The sequence below is a fragment of the Aythya marila genome (genome assembly GCF_965140915.1).
Source record: "Aythya marila genome assembly, chromosome: 7".
Lineage (NCBI taxonomy): Eukaryota > Metazoa > Chordata > Aves > Anseriformes > Anatidae > Aythya > Aythya marila.
The window spans coordinates 16,867,779-16,883,016 of NC_139048.1; the positions used below are offsets into that span (position 1 = coordinate 16,867,779).

At 34.5% G+C, this 15,238-nt stretch overlaps 1 protein-coding gene across 5 annotated transcripts in view; it reads left to right on the top strand.

Annotated features, from left to right (window-relative positions):
- Positions 1-15,238, top strand: part of PLCE1 (phospholipase C epsilon 1) — a 159,672-nt gene that overhangs the window by 101,498 nt on the left and 42,936 nt on the right. For 4 of the 5 annotated variants that reach the window (XM_082764218.1, XM_082764222.1, XM_082764221.1 and 1 more), the window contains 3 exons: positions 11,324-11,469; positions 13,294-13,552; positions 14,259-14,467. In XM_082764218.1, the coding sequence (XP_082620344.1) occupies positions 11,324-11,469; positions 13,294-13,552; positions 14,259-14,467 (614 nt within the window). The remainder of the gene's footprint in view (positions 1-11,323; positions 11,470-13,293; positions 13,553-14,258; positions 14,468-15,238) is intronic. The other variant, XM_082764220.1, reaches the window with a different exon arrangement.

Sequence of the window (15,238 nt, forward strand, 5' to 3'; positions counted from 1 at the left end):
TACATAATGGGAAAAAATAATTTCATGGCATTGTTCTTTTAAATGAGCAATTCTAGTATATAGAAGATTTTTCATATAGCAATATGCTTTTTAGTCATTTTTTCTGATATATATTAACGAGGAACACTTTTTTGTAACACTTGTTCAAAACAACAATCGATAATTGCTGTTTTGTGATACAGAGGAACTTCACTTTTATTTAATAGAATAAATGCTGACATTTTTATGGAAGCTTTGAACGAGCACTGGAGTACTGTTATGAAATGAATTATTAATTAAAATAATGAATATTAATTTAAAATTATTGAAATATCATTAAAAAGTGAGCTTTGGTGAAAAGTAGGGGAAAATTCTGGTCTTAGAAATGTAAATTTTACTATTTGCTACTCAAATTCCAGTAACATCATAAACCCTGCTCTTCAGTGAAGTTGAAAACTGCCATTGACTAGAGTGTGTGGTCAAGCTGAAGGTGCTGGGAAACATCACATGGTTCCCTTCTACTTTAAATATTTTTGCTGTCACAAAACTGTTTTCTAGATGTAATGTATTCTTTATTCTTTATTCTTTATTCTTTATTCTTATTGTATTCCTGGCTCTTTTTTGTTTGTTTGGTTGGTTGTTTTGGTTTGTTTTTTAACACTGATTACAGTATTTAGACTTCAATAGAGTCTAAAAGGCATGGAAAAAGGACTTACACAGGAGAAGATGTTTGCTATCAAGAATGATAGGGAAAAAAAATGTAGCAGTAAGTAGTGTAGAGACACTGAAGATGGATAGCACAGATTAAAGCTACTGTCAAACACTACATGAATAGTAGCACAAACGTGCAACTGGCAAATCCTGTACTTTTGAGTCTAGAAAACAGAAACTGCCTTTGTTTAAGAGAGCATGGTAATGGCTCAGATCTGGCATAGTTACTGGACAATATTCAGACATAATATATTTCCCCCTGTTTTATCTTGTCGTGGGTTTTCAAGCATCAGTTTATTTCCTATGTGTTAATCGAGGTAGCTGCCACAAGGAGCTTGAACACTCAAGGACTTGTTTCAAAAATATGTTGGGTGAAAGGTCAGTTGTGAATGCTCTGTGAAGTAAACTAAAATGGAATCACTTTCAAAGACAAATATATTTTCTGAATACATTTCATCTGTATTCTAAAATTTTGGGGCTGTTCCAGCTCTCAAGTTTGTACAGAAATTAAGAGGGAAATAAAATTCTTGTAATCTGTTAAAGTTGTAGTTTGTCTGCAGGATTTACTGTCTCTGATGGAGCTTTCATACAAATTGAAGTTCATATAACATCCGGTCCTGTCACTAAAAAATTCCAATCTTTAGGTATATAGATGTGTACTTACATAGACTTCCCTAGAGGTGGCATAGGAAGATGATAGTCATGGTGGAGATTGCTTCTGAAGTTTAAATGATTTCTGTGATGCTGCTATAGAAAAGCTGGTTATTATTGTTTAAGAAATAGTTGAAAAAATGAAATTAAAAAATAATGAAAGAATGAGAGAACTTTTCAACATGTGGAATGGATGCACTAGACTTGGAAAAAAAAAAAAAGATGGATAATCACAGAAGGATAAGAGATGCCAATGAAAAATATTATGGAATCACTATGATTACATGCTACATTGCAGAATGAATCCAGATTACTTTAAAATAATTATGAGTTATTTAATGAGGGGCAGAAAAGAACTAAGGGAAATGAGACCATGCTCCTAATGCATCTGCAATAAGCATATTTCAGAGTTAACAGAGCAAATAAATAGTTTTTTCTGCTTAGGAAGAAAAGCATCCTGGTGTTCTTAATTAACAAGGTGCTAATACACATGTGAAGAACAGATCCAATCAGTTGCTTTGTTGGGGTAATACAATAATGTGGCATCAAACACTGAATAACAAGGAAGAAATTTTGTAAATTTTGTTGGATTTAGGAAAACATGAGAGAAAATTATACCTACTATACCATGAGAGAAAGTTATACCTACTACTCCTATGGATTATCTACTTCCCCACCTGTTAGTATCAGTACTTCTTTTGTTAATATCAGTACTTCTATTACTTCTTTATAACCATTTGAAGAAACACTGCTTCAGATACAGTGAATGCATTCAGTTCAAATTTTCAACAATGGCTGCCTAACAAGTGTTTACAAAATAAACTTGGTAGAATATTCTAAATTTCTTCCAATTCTGTTTTTATTACCATAAGGCAGTAAGGGAAGCCTTCTTTGAAATGATGGACTTTTCCTGTGTTTTTAAAAAGTATATAGCTCCAAACTTGGAAGTGTTGCAGTAGGGGATTAACACTTCCCTAATCTTTTTCTGGTAGAGGAATTTTTTTCTGTGTATTTTAAGGATGCATAGTATCCTTATATAAGTAATAATAAATATATTGCTAAACCAGATGTATATGAGAAAAAAATTTGAGTCTGTTACTAGTACCAGTTTATAGCACGTAACTTTGATTCAGTATTTATTTCAGATTTAGAAGAGTAGAAGAGGCAAATCTACCTGTAGATACTTCAAATATTGTGAAATGATTTAGTTTCTGGGATTATTTTTTTTATTATTTTTACCATGCTAGCAGAATTTAAAGCTGAATTATAGCTTGTGCCATGTATACACAGATAATTAAGAAGGTATTTTGCTATTTATTATTTTATTTTCATGAAAATTTGTGGCTATATATTATATGTAGTATCACCAACTAAATAAAGCTCATACAAAAAGTTTCATTAAAACTGTAAGTATGTGATAATGGAGACTTGGGCATAATGTGTACTCATCAGCTGGGCACAGCAGATATTTCATTGGTTTCTAATAATATGGAATTGATTATAGAGCAATATATTTTGTAAGAGCAAGGCAGTGGATCAAGCTAAAGACATAGTCTTTTCTGTCATTAAGCATAATTAAGAGCTGATTGTGAATTAGCAGCTATCGTGGAAGGAGGAGACTGAAATACAGTAGTCTAGCTTTACAAAACTATGGTATTTTGAGGCTTTTTGATTTTCTAAGACTGTACATGTAACAATAATAGTCATATACTTTTCTGCTTTGATAGAGAGCCATGTTCTCATTTATCTGTGCCTTGCATTAAAAAGCGGGTTATTTCAGTAAACATAAATATGCTTTTTAAAAAGAATTAGACATGACTGAAGAGACTATTCCAGACTATAAGAAGGAAAGGGGGGTGCCATTCTGAGTGCCTGAATGGATATGAAAATGGCTGAAAAATTATGTTAGGGAGAAAGACTATGGATCTGGGTGCATCAATTGTTCATCTCTAGATCTTTCAGGGAGCTTTCAAGGAATAATGTTGTTTTTTTTTTTAAAGATGTTATAATATGAGTTGATACTTAGTGATTTATCAATTTATTTATTTTTTTAATGATTACCAAAAGTTTAGTTTTATTGTGTATGTGTGTGTATATATATATATATATATATATATAAATACTATGGGACAAAACTATCAACAAGATTCTATAGAGTTAGCAGAGCCTTGGTAGCTAGGAAAAGATTAGAAGAATGATAGCTAAGTAGGTTTTAGGACCCTGAAAATTGTAACAACATACTTTTTTCTTCCATCTCTTTTTTTTGATTCCTGTGCACTACCATGTATTCTCTGTTGTGTATTTTATACGTATTCCACATATTTATATGTGGAATATGATAAAGGTATATTACCTTTATCATATTCCACACTCTTCCTGGGCACCTCCTTTTATATTTTTATTTTTTCCATATCCTTGCCCTCCCAGTCCCTTGCACATTTATGGTTTTTACTCCCAGCCTGTCTCTCTCTACCAAAGCAAACAATTTCAATTTATATGTTGAAAGTATATGTTTGCTAATATTTTAAATAATTTCAAGCATTGCTTTATACAAACATGGAAAGAGGCTGTTTTGTTAACTTGACCTTTCTGGCCACAGCTTCAAGTAAAAGAAAGCAATAAAAAATTAGAATGAAGCATTTAATATTCCATGCTGAGATATTCGTATGAAGCAATTGTGACATTTTAGGCTGAAAGTTGTACCAGATTGAAAGATCATTCAGACAGAGCTTAGTCTAGCTATACAAATATATAGAATACAAAATAAGAAGTTCAATGAGAATACAAAATAAGAAGTTCAATACATAAGGTGATTTTTTGAAAGATTAAGATGCCAAAGAAGAAGGTTAAAATGTCTGAACTACTCCAGAGCAGCACTGCTATGGATGTGATTTCAGCATTTACTAAGCTGTTCCTGGATTCAGTAAAGTTAACAACTCTGGCTATTTGGCAAAATAAATTATAACTGTAGTTTTATTTTAATGGGTTAAATTTGTAAGTTTTCTTCATTGTCATTCAAGACAAAATTTAAACCCCCTACTCGCAAAACAGAGACATATCATTTTACTGAAATTATGGAATGTAAATAAATATTGCGCTCTGTCTCTTAGTTCAGCATTTTTTTGCACTGCCTAAATGGGTTTGCATAATACTTTTTAAAAGATTGTGTTTGTACGAATATCAAACTGTTTCCAGTCCTTGTTTGGAATAGTGTTTAATCAGATTTAAAATGGTAAATGTTCTTTGTAAGGTTATATAATTTCACTCAAGCATGTAAAGTGAACCATCTGTTCATAAGATGTGCAATTTAAAATACCCAGATTTTAAGAATGCATCTGAAAGTTATGTTGCATATTATACTGAAAGCCCAAAAACTTGATAAAGAAGCTTTAGTGAAGCCTGTTTAACATAAGACAATGTTGTGTTCAATTCTTGGACCCTTACAATCATCAGTATGCACCGATGGGTTTGTGCATTTTGCAGTACAAAAGAACTCATGGGTGCCAGCTGATCAGTGCTAATGCTGCATACTGAGAGAGTTTTTAAAAGTCTCATAAACATGAATCTGCTACGTATAGTTTTAAGAATAACTTCCCTTAACAATAATTTTAGTTTCTGGAAAGAATGTTTTTTAATATTGTGAGAGGTGAATTATGTTTTGTTTTGTTTTGTTTTGTTTTGTTTTTAAGAGGAAGAAATCAGGGTACACTGATATAATAAGAATTATACTATTAAACAAGATAATGTATGTTTCTTCCTCTTACCATAAATTCTGCTTAATATTTGATGAAGGTTATTGTTTTACATGGATTTTTCATGTTCTTCAGGTTTTACTTTTATTTCATGGTTTGTCAGACAAAATCATTACAAACAGCTTAGCTTGGCTAAATGGGTTACAGATTGTCATGCTTACCTTTTGGATAACTGAAAAATCAACTTCTTGTTTTGTATTCGGAGACTTCCATACAGAGAAGTCCCTCATGAAACTCCTCAGTTAGTCACTATTAAAATTGCTATCTTTCTTGCTTTGGTAGGCAGTAGTTGAAAGTTTATTCTAGATAGAAGTTCATGGCTTATTTTAACACGTTTGGTGCTAGAGGAGCACTGTATGTACTGTAATCTTTTTTAACTTGATACCAATGATAAATGTTAAACTTCAGGTATACAGCTGCATTAGCTAAGTTCACCTATGAAAGTTGCATCTCCAAAGTATTATGAAGTTTCTAAAAATGTAAAATAAAAATAGAAGACATCATTTCTTCCATGTAGCATTACCCTCTGAAGTATGTAGCATGGGAATTGCTGAAAAAGCCTTGGAAACGTAATAGCTGGGGTAGTGTAATTAAAAACAAACAAAACAAAACAAAAAACACCTGGAATTGTATAGATCAATAAGCGTTACTGTGCCTGAGATAATTCATCAGCTTCAGTTTGCATTGCCCAGTTGTCTGGTGCAGATACTGTTGTGCTCAGACTCAAATTTAAAAGAGGCTTTTGTACTTCTGAAAATCTCCTAATGAAGCTTCGTTAAAAATTGAAATTTGGCATAATGTTTGAGTGCTTATCTGCATTAGATGACTAGAAAATACTTAAATCTTCACTAAGTATCTATTTGATACAATTTTTATTATTATTTTTTTTACTATCAATATTGCAGTAACCCTGAAAGACACTTGTTTTTATCTATCTGAATGGGAAGACGGATGTTATTATCAACTTGAGTGGATCGTGTTTCAATTTATGACTTTTCTTGTGTCTTGCTATCATGTGGATTATAGTAATGAAGCCAGGATACATTTTCTCATACTTTTCAGACTCATCAGCAGTGCAGCGGAAATCTAATTATAGGCTTGCTGTGATGATTTCTGTTCTAAGGGGAGTTTAAAATGAGTTACGTAAACAGAACTATATAAGTAGAGTGTGAAAAAAATAAACTAAGGAAATCATCTTAAAAATATCGATATGTAGATTGTGATCTGATGTTAATGGGATATCTAACACAAAAACTTGGTCCAAAAAGTGTTACTGCTGATTCTGAGGAATACTTGCAATATATTTTGATTTTTTGGCAAGGCTGCTACTGAATGCTCTTTTGCCTGGGGCGTGCTGCCTCTGGTCCCAGAGACAGTCTGTTCAGGCATCACAGCAGCTGCAAAGTGTTAGTGCTGCTGTAGCTGCAGCCTGATAACTAGCTGGCTGCCTGATGGGATTTCATCCTTTGGTGAGGTGCTCCTCATGTGTGATGCAGCAGGTGGCTCTGAAAGCGACCCAGGAAGGAACTGCTAGAAGAAGAGATGCCAGTTCTGTATCCAGCTAGCTTAAGTGTCCAAAAGTCAGTGTCTGCTTCTGGCCAGAAAGAAGTTTCCTATTGTTCCTCATGCTGGAAACCCTCTCTTGGAAGCAGAGATCACACTTGGCTTTAGTGATAGAGAAGAAGTCCACTGCAAAACACAGTCTGTGCCAAAGTGGAAAAACAGGGTTTTCATTACAACTTTCAGTTAATTTCCATACAGGGCTGTTCTCTGCTCTTCTGTTATGTGAGATGCAGTTAGCTCAGGTGAACATATGCAGCATCTGAGGAATGACACTTCTGAACCTTAATTTGAAGGAAGATCTTGAAGAGCTTGTTAGTTCATAGAATTGTAGAAGCACAGAATGGTTTGGGTTGGAAAGGACCTTAAAGACTACCTAGTTCCACCCTGCCTGCTGTGGGCATGGACACCTCTCACTAGACCAGGTTGCTCAATCCCCCATTCAGCCTAGCTTTGAACACCTTCAAGGATGGGGCACCCACAGCTTCTCTGAGCAGCATGTTCCAGTGGCTCACCACCCTCATTGTGAAGAATTTCTTCCTTATGTCTGATATCCCCTCTTTTGGTTTAAAGTCATACTCGTTGTCCTACCACTCCATGCCTTTGTAAAAAGTTCTTGAACACCATCCATGGAGAGGAAGCTTTGTGCATCTGAGGCAGCAAAAATGCATTATATGCATATAATTATGGTACTTTGAGGATCCAGTGGCAACATACAGCTGTTTGACAATGTCAGTGATTCCTATGGAGGCATACCTTTGAACATGTTCTCTGGACAGCTCACAGATTTATCAGTAAATAACAACTTCAAGAGTATATTTACTGAGCATTGTTTAGTGTGTGTATGTTTTAGTTAATACACTTAAGTTTCTTTTCAGCTGTCATGCATAATATTTCCTGAAGATCACAGTTCTTTCAACTTACCTGCATTCCAGTGTTGATTGCATGTGGTTCATTTTAGCTATGGCCATTATGAATAATCACCTCAAATTAATGCCAAACATAAGCTATTTCAGTATGCATTTATTTAAGAGCTTCAGAATATTGATCTTCAGGATAAAGTTTTTGGATCCATCAGTTCAATCTGCCTGGGCAGAATAAAATCTTCAGGGCATTCAGAGCTGGGAAGTGACCTCAGTCAGCTAAAGTTCAGCTTCAATTTTCGGCCCCTTTAAAGCCTTCTGATTCAAGCAGATTTCCCACCTTCAAAATTTCTATGATAAATGTCCCCTGTGGCATTTTAAATGGATAACTGATAGTTCTGCTTGTTAATTCTGTGCTTGCTTCCTAGATGGGCTCCAGGGCAACATTTAATTTGGGAGTAATACTTCCTCAGCTCTGTTACCTGACTGAACTCTGTTCCTTTTCCAGCTGTCCTCAACTTGAAAAGCACAGGGTAGGAAAGCTGTTGCAGATACTAGCCACAGTGATCAGCAAAATCATCGCTGAATTAAATGAAATGGCCTTTGTTCACAGCTCCTTTCCTCTGCTGCCTCCTCTGTGACAGTGCTGTTGCCTTTTAGTGGTCTCTGTTCTCATTTCAGTGATGAAACCTCCCAAGAAATCCATTTTGGAGTACTAGGCTATTGAGCTTTTTGAGAAAAAAATCCCCCTTTGCGGGTGTTATATGTTGCATTGAGATTAATCAACTAAAAGTCTCTGAATAATTTGATGAAAATTTTTATGGTGAGACGATGCTATTCAGAACTACCAGAAAATTCAATTTATACTCCTGACTACTAATATGACATAAAAGCCATATAAAAATTAAAAGCAGCCTGTAGCATACATACAAGGACAATTTTATTTCATTCCTAAATTCAGCAACATATAAAACAATATGAATGAAATTTTCTCTTATCTGCCTCTGACTGAAACCTCACAGTCTGCTCATCATCTCCAGAAAATTTGGAAATGCTGCAGGTTCTAAAGCAGGCATGTTCAGTGTTTGTCAGTGGTGTGGTGTCTTTAGACACTTAGTTCCGTCTCTTGAATCTGCCCAGAGCTTTATATCTTCCTTTACCCATTATGTTTTGTAGTTTAGATATTCAGACACTTTGTTTTTCCTTCTTGTTTAGTGAAAGATTTTCTAAATGTTTTCTGCTCTTCCTGTAAGTCTATTCTTGTCCTGCAGAAGGAGCGAGCATAAACTTCATGGGAGACTACTGCCTTTTGCACCCATAGTTTGCTCCTAAGTATACATATGCCATCTTGAGGCTGCAAAGGCTTGCTCATGCTGACCTTTATCATTTTGTGTTTGTTTTACAGAGTGTTTGTAAGAGATCATCATAACTGTGTATAGCAGCCCTAAACTCTCTATTAAATAAAATTTCAACAAGTAACTGTCCTAGATTCAATGTTGTTTCTTAGTGAGGAGTCTAAATTCAAAAACCTTTTTAGAGATTTATCAGTTTTGATACTGTTCTCCCCTGACCATTGCATCTTTATTACCTTAGATTAAAACAGATCTGATTAAAAATATATTATTATTTAAAATAATTAAACACAGATTAATCAAACTGTCATTACCACACTTGGTATTTCATACCAAACAAAAGTTATTGTTTTTTCTGTGTGTGTTTCTGTTGCATGTTTAGCATTTGTATTCTCTAACAGAGCCATTTCTGGAAAGCGAGAATAATATCCAAAACCAATATGTAATTTTGTTCCAGCATACACAAACAAATCTATGACAACCTTGAATCACAGATTTAACTGGTTTGTTTCACAATTTCTGATTTTTTAATGCATTTACTTAGTATCAGTTTATTCTGTATGTGCCCTTGTCTGACCCTTGTGTCATACAGTTCTGTTTTTTTGTATTTTTTCATACCCTGATCCTCTTCAGGTATGTACTTAGCTGATTTAGTTTTTATATTTTAGGAATAACCAGTAGAGCACTTCAGAAAAAAAATCAGCCAAATTCAAGTTCTCATTCAGACCTGGTGCAGTGATTTAATTTATCTTGTATAGGGCAGCCAGTATTCATAGCTGTATTTTTATTTTTTGTGTTGTGGCCTCTAGAGCGACAGTCTGCATAAAGGCTGTGATTAGGAAAGCTCCTTGAGCATACTTGTACAACATCCATCTCTGTTATTTGTTCCACCTTTGTTGAAAGTTCTGTACTGGGTATCTGCTTCTACTAAGTCTTTTCTATTGTCAGATGTTAATTATAAAAATATAGAGTAATTACTGAAAGAGCTACTGAAGAGCTAACCTCTTATTGTTTGATTATTGCTAGACAAAAAGCATGTTTTTCCCAGCTCCTACGTTCTATAACCACTTTGTTTGGTGAGGATTAGAACAGGTAGAACACTATTACTGAACGGGTCCATTGTCCCCTGATCCTCATGTCCCGTTAGAGGGTCCCTATCCGTATGGTACGCACTCCTCAGGGTGAGACAGAAGGATTTTATAACCTCATTTCTTTAGGAATTCAATTTGATTCCTTTTTATAGCCGTATCTGTTGCATATATTGGAGCTGGAGCTTGTTTTCTCATTTGCACATTCCTCATTTGTTGTTCTCAATTGGTTTGGGTGTCAGGAAGATTAACTAGCAACTTGTATTTTTCATATTCTTTGGCTGTTCTCCCACAGGAGTGAGACTCAAACTCCGTGTCTGTATAGACTTGCATAAATGGAAGTCCTATCTATATACTTTCAGTGGTTCTCTTTTCTTATAAATGCATTTTCATTTTATTTCTTACACTTTTTTTTTTTTTTTTTTTTTTTTTTTTTTTAAATAAAACAGCCTATACCCCGTGAGGGGTAAGCTAGCATTTTCCAGTTTTTATAAGCCTCTCCTCACTATTGCCTGTAAACACTTGAGTCCTTCAGGACCAAAGACTGGAACTCAATGTCAGTAAACAAATCACATTTATTGCTTTTTAAGTGTTTACACAATGACAAAAATGAAGCCCTGGGGAATTATATTGTAAAAAGGAATAGATGATTTGAATTAGGTTGCCATGTGAAATATAGCTACTTTTTATGGATGTTGTGGGAACATAAACTGGAAAGAAAATCTGCACACTGGTAAAAGGAAAGTTTAACTTTTTTTTTTTTCTTAATACAAACAGAATCTTGTACTAAATTAATTCTTAATTTAGTTAATCATCAATCAGAAGCTAGTAGAATGGTCACACTTAGGAAAGTTAATTTATAATTTTACAAATAGGTAGCATTAATTATTTTAAGCATTTAGTGCATAAAAATAAAAACCACAGTATATCAACCCTCACTCTTCGTGTTGTAAGAACAAGGGTGAGGCTGAGATTTGTAAGCTGTGTTAATAGCAATTTACATTATAGATCTCTCTGACAGCTTTAGAAATCATCACTAGCTTAAGCTGTCCATTTTCTTTGGTGACCTGAATGCGTATTCAGAATATCTGATATTACTATATAGTAGTTTGTGTTTTTTGTTTGTTTGTTTGTTTTAACAACTATTATCAGAATAATTAATGATGTAACTGTGGAACAGTTTGTCTGTGTGTCAGGTGTGTTTGTAATGCATGTGAGATATGGCCATAAGTGCATGCATAGTCTTTTCTTGGATACCGTGCTTGCAGAAGGAAAAACAAGAAAAAAAGATGTTATCTGTCAGATGTGCAGAAATGTTCCAAGTAACATTGCTCTGGCTGACTGTACTGTCCATTTTATTTTACAAGGTGAGCTCATGGGTTACCTGGCTGATCCTGACTGCAGGTTCTATGGAGGAGAAACGAGAAGTCTTCTCATATTTAGTACATGTGGCAAAATGCTGCTGGAATATGGGCAACTACAATGCTGTAATGGAGTTTTTGGCAGGGCTAAGGTACTGGCAACTCTTTTTTTAAAATGGCTTTTCAGTGATAGATTACACTGCAACTTCTGTTAAGCAGATGTCTCTGAAGAACAATGAATTAAACAGAAATCTGTTGGTAAATTACATCATCTCACCCTGTGACTTTATTAATAATCCCTTTAAAAAAAAAATATTAAAAGGCATTCTTTTCAAAATGTTTTGGAGACACCATCAGTTTTTTCTGGTAAATGTTAAATATGATATGTTTAAAAGCATACATTTTTTTTAAACAGATTTTTTTTTTTAATGTAGAAGGAAGATGGGGAAAAAAGTTATGGTTTGCCTAACATTGACTAAAATGAATGTAACTTGGGGTTGGAGTTTCCAGAACACAAGTCAAAGATAATCATGATAATGTTCTAGAACAGTCAGTCTTAAACTGTAAAATGAAACAAATAATAAATAAATAAATAATAAACTACCAAAATACCCCCCAAAACAGCTAAAAGTTATGTTTTTTTGTGTTTTTTTTTTTTTTTTTTTTTTTTTTTTAAACTCTCCAAGTTTATTTACACTGACTGATGCTGGGGTCTCGTGCTGCAATGTTCCTAAATAGGCAGACCTGCCGTGTCTCCAGGAGAAAGACAGAGTATGGGGTTAAAGACATGTCGGTAGCCTTCCCACAGAGCTGTGGGCTTGTATGGGGCCAGGTGGGCTGAAAGGCGCTGCCTTTGCTCGGGTGTGCAGTTCACTCAGCAGCAAATTAGACTGAAGAGTTAAGATCAGATTTCCCATCTCTTAGCTCTGACCCTCCTTGTATTTCATGTTTGTGTAACAAAGCTTTAATGTGTTTGTATTGTCGGTCTTTGTGGTTTAGTAAGGATTCTATTGAGCTATTTATTTACATTCTTGGTATATAAAACACATTTGAAAAACTCATAGAGGCAGGGAGTCTTCAGCAGAATGCATCCACAGTCTCCTAGCCATGTAAGTTGTGAGGGAAAACGCAAAACAAACTAAGGGCTTAATTTTATCTGTAATGCATCTGCACAGCAAAAGGGAAACCAAAGAGCAAGGCTGGTACATGATTTGAAGTGTTTCCAGGAGTAGGACATAAAACAGGGTTAAGGACATTCAGCTGTTAGTGTTTCTACAAACCTTTGTAGAAAGTCTGGGGGCAGGGATGGCCATGCCTTCACACAGACAGGCAGCTCAGAAGGGGCTCAGTAGGACCTCGGTGCTAGAGGTCCTACTCAGGGGGCACCAGGAGCCATTTCGGTTTGAAATCAAAGATTCGTCTGCAGCACTGCATTGGTGCCTGAGAGTTGGAAAATGATCTTGACATTTATTTCCATAGCAGATTTTGAGTGAAATGGAAAGAAGTCAATATAAAATATTTTAAATATATATATTTACTTTTGTTCACTTTATGGATTGTTCACTCATAATGCAGCTAAAGGAATTTGTAATAAACCATCTGGTTTGTCTTCATGCCATTTCTTTAATCTTTTCTTATTTCATCCTAGGCCCATATAACTTTAAGGCAATGACAAAATGTAAAGGTTAGAAAGCCTGCTTGTCTTCCTCTTGTGTACCTGAGCTTTTATTAAAATCCCAAACATTACGCCAGTCTTATGTAGATCAGACTGCTTGTTTCTCCTTGTTAGTTCTGGTGTTTGATAATTCAAAGGATAGAAGCAGCATACTAACCAGAATTTTCATTAAAAATAATGAGATTAGTATGATTAAGTAATTTCTGAGTAATGATAATAATTTCCACTATTATATGTATGCTGCAAGTATTGAACTTTAGTGTATTTTTTTAGTAGTAGTTGTGATCTCTTTTTGCAATAGATCCAGAAAAGTTTTAAAAATGTGGCAATTTATGGACCAGTCTGATATTGAAACTATGCGAAGTCTGAAAGATGCTATGGCACAACACGAGTCATCATCAGAGTACAAGAAAGTGATCAACCGGGCGCTCAATATTCCAGGCTGCAAAGTAGTTCCTTTCTGTGGTGTATTTTTAAAAGAGCTTTGTGAAATTTTGGATGGAGCTTCAAGCCTCATCAGACTTTGTCCACGGTACAATTCCCAGGAAGAAACGTTAGAGGTAAGTCAGATTGATATTCTAAGAGGTTATGTTCATAGCCATCCAGTGCATTATTTGATATTATTTATTATTTTTTATGAGATCATCATCTAATTACAGTTCCCTAAACCACTGTTATCCATAGTTCAGTTACATGGACCTATTTCATTCTCATAGTAACTGTAGCAATATAAATTTGGTTATATATTGTTTGATATGGGGTACTGAGAAAATACTATCTGTACCAAAGGGTAACGTTTATACTAAGGTAAAATAAGTATGTAAATACTTAAAGGTGCATCTATTTTCTGTTAAATGTCCTGACCTTTGCATAGCTTATTGGGAATTGGAAGGTTTTCAGTTCCTTGAAAACAGAATTCAGAAGCTCAGTGGATTCAGTTTTTCCTTTATGAAACAAAGCAGTTCCTCTGAGTTTTTTCTCTTTGTTTTGTAAAAAAACAAGTCCCTGTTACATAAAAAGATTAAAGCCTAGGCTTTTAAAAAGTCTACAGAGAATTACTGAAACTTTTTTTTAAACAAACAAACAAACAAAAAACTTAAATTTTTGAAACTTGATTTATGCAGTGATTTGGTCTGTTTGGGATTAGAAGCTACTGGGAAATAAATACTAAATATTATTAAGTCTTGTAAGTAAAAATCCTCCAGTGTAGATGACAGTGTTCTAGTGTTTCTATTGTTACATTACTAACCTTTTAGACATCTTTAGTTTGTTTCAGATTACAGCGGACAAGATAATTTCTTGCAACGAGTAGGCCAAGATGGTTTAAATAATCCAGAAAAAGAATCAACAGCAAACAATATATTCCAAACTATTCGGAGCTGTAATCGCAGTTTGGAATCTGAAGAGGGTGAAGATAATTTTAGTGAAGGAAGCAATTCAAGAAAAAACTCCTTGAAGGACAGAAGCCGGTACCAGTAGGTCTCATTTTCTATCTCAGTCTGTATATTTCACATTTTTCATGTTTAATTTCTTTTTTTATCAGTGCTCATTATAGAAACATGGTCAACTTTAACCTCTTTTCTTTTATTTATCGTCTTACAAGTCAAAACCTTTTTCGCCTGGAATTATGCTAAGTATCTGCTACTCAAATGCTTGGGAACTCTCTGTATAGTTATATTTTCCCTCATGATGTAATTACTTCCTCTAGTGATAAGGGTAAATCCCTTTCATCTTACACATAGAGCTTTAAAAATCCACAGTTACGATTACAATTTTGATCTGTGGTGCCAGGAATAGCACCGGGACATATCTGTTATCAGAGCTCAGAACATTATATTCTGCACACTAGGGCAGCGTCATGTCCTTTCCAAAATAAGGGTTATTTATTATTGTTCATAGGACCACTTCTTTTAAGGTTGTGTTCATTTAAGGCTTTAACATTATGACCAGAAGATGTTTGTAAGTAATTCCACATTTTGAAATTTCATTTTGGTTTAGTCCTACTATTTTGCCTAGATGTTTACTTGATTGTGCTCCATTAAAGAGCTCAGTGTTCAAAAACCCCAGATTTTCACTTTGAAGACCCAGTATATTCCGTACTATTCACCAACAAGAATGCTAAATGCAAAGTTTATGATGTCACCTGATTGAGTGTTGCCTTAGTGAAATTGCAGCCCATATAGACATATAGGTCAGCTTTAAACCAGGTAACTGTTAAAATAACTTCAAACTGAATATCAGAGCCA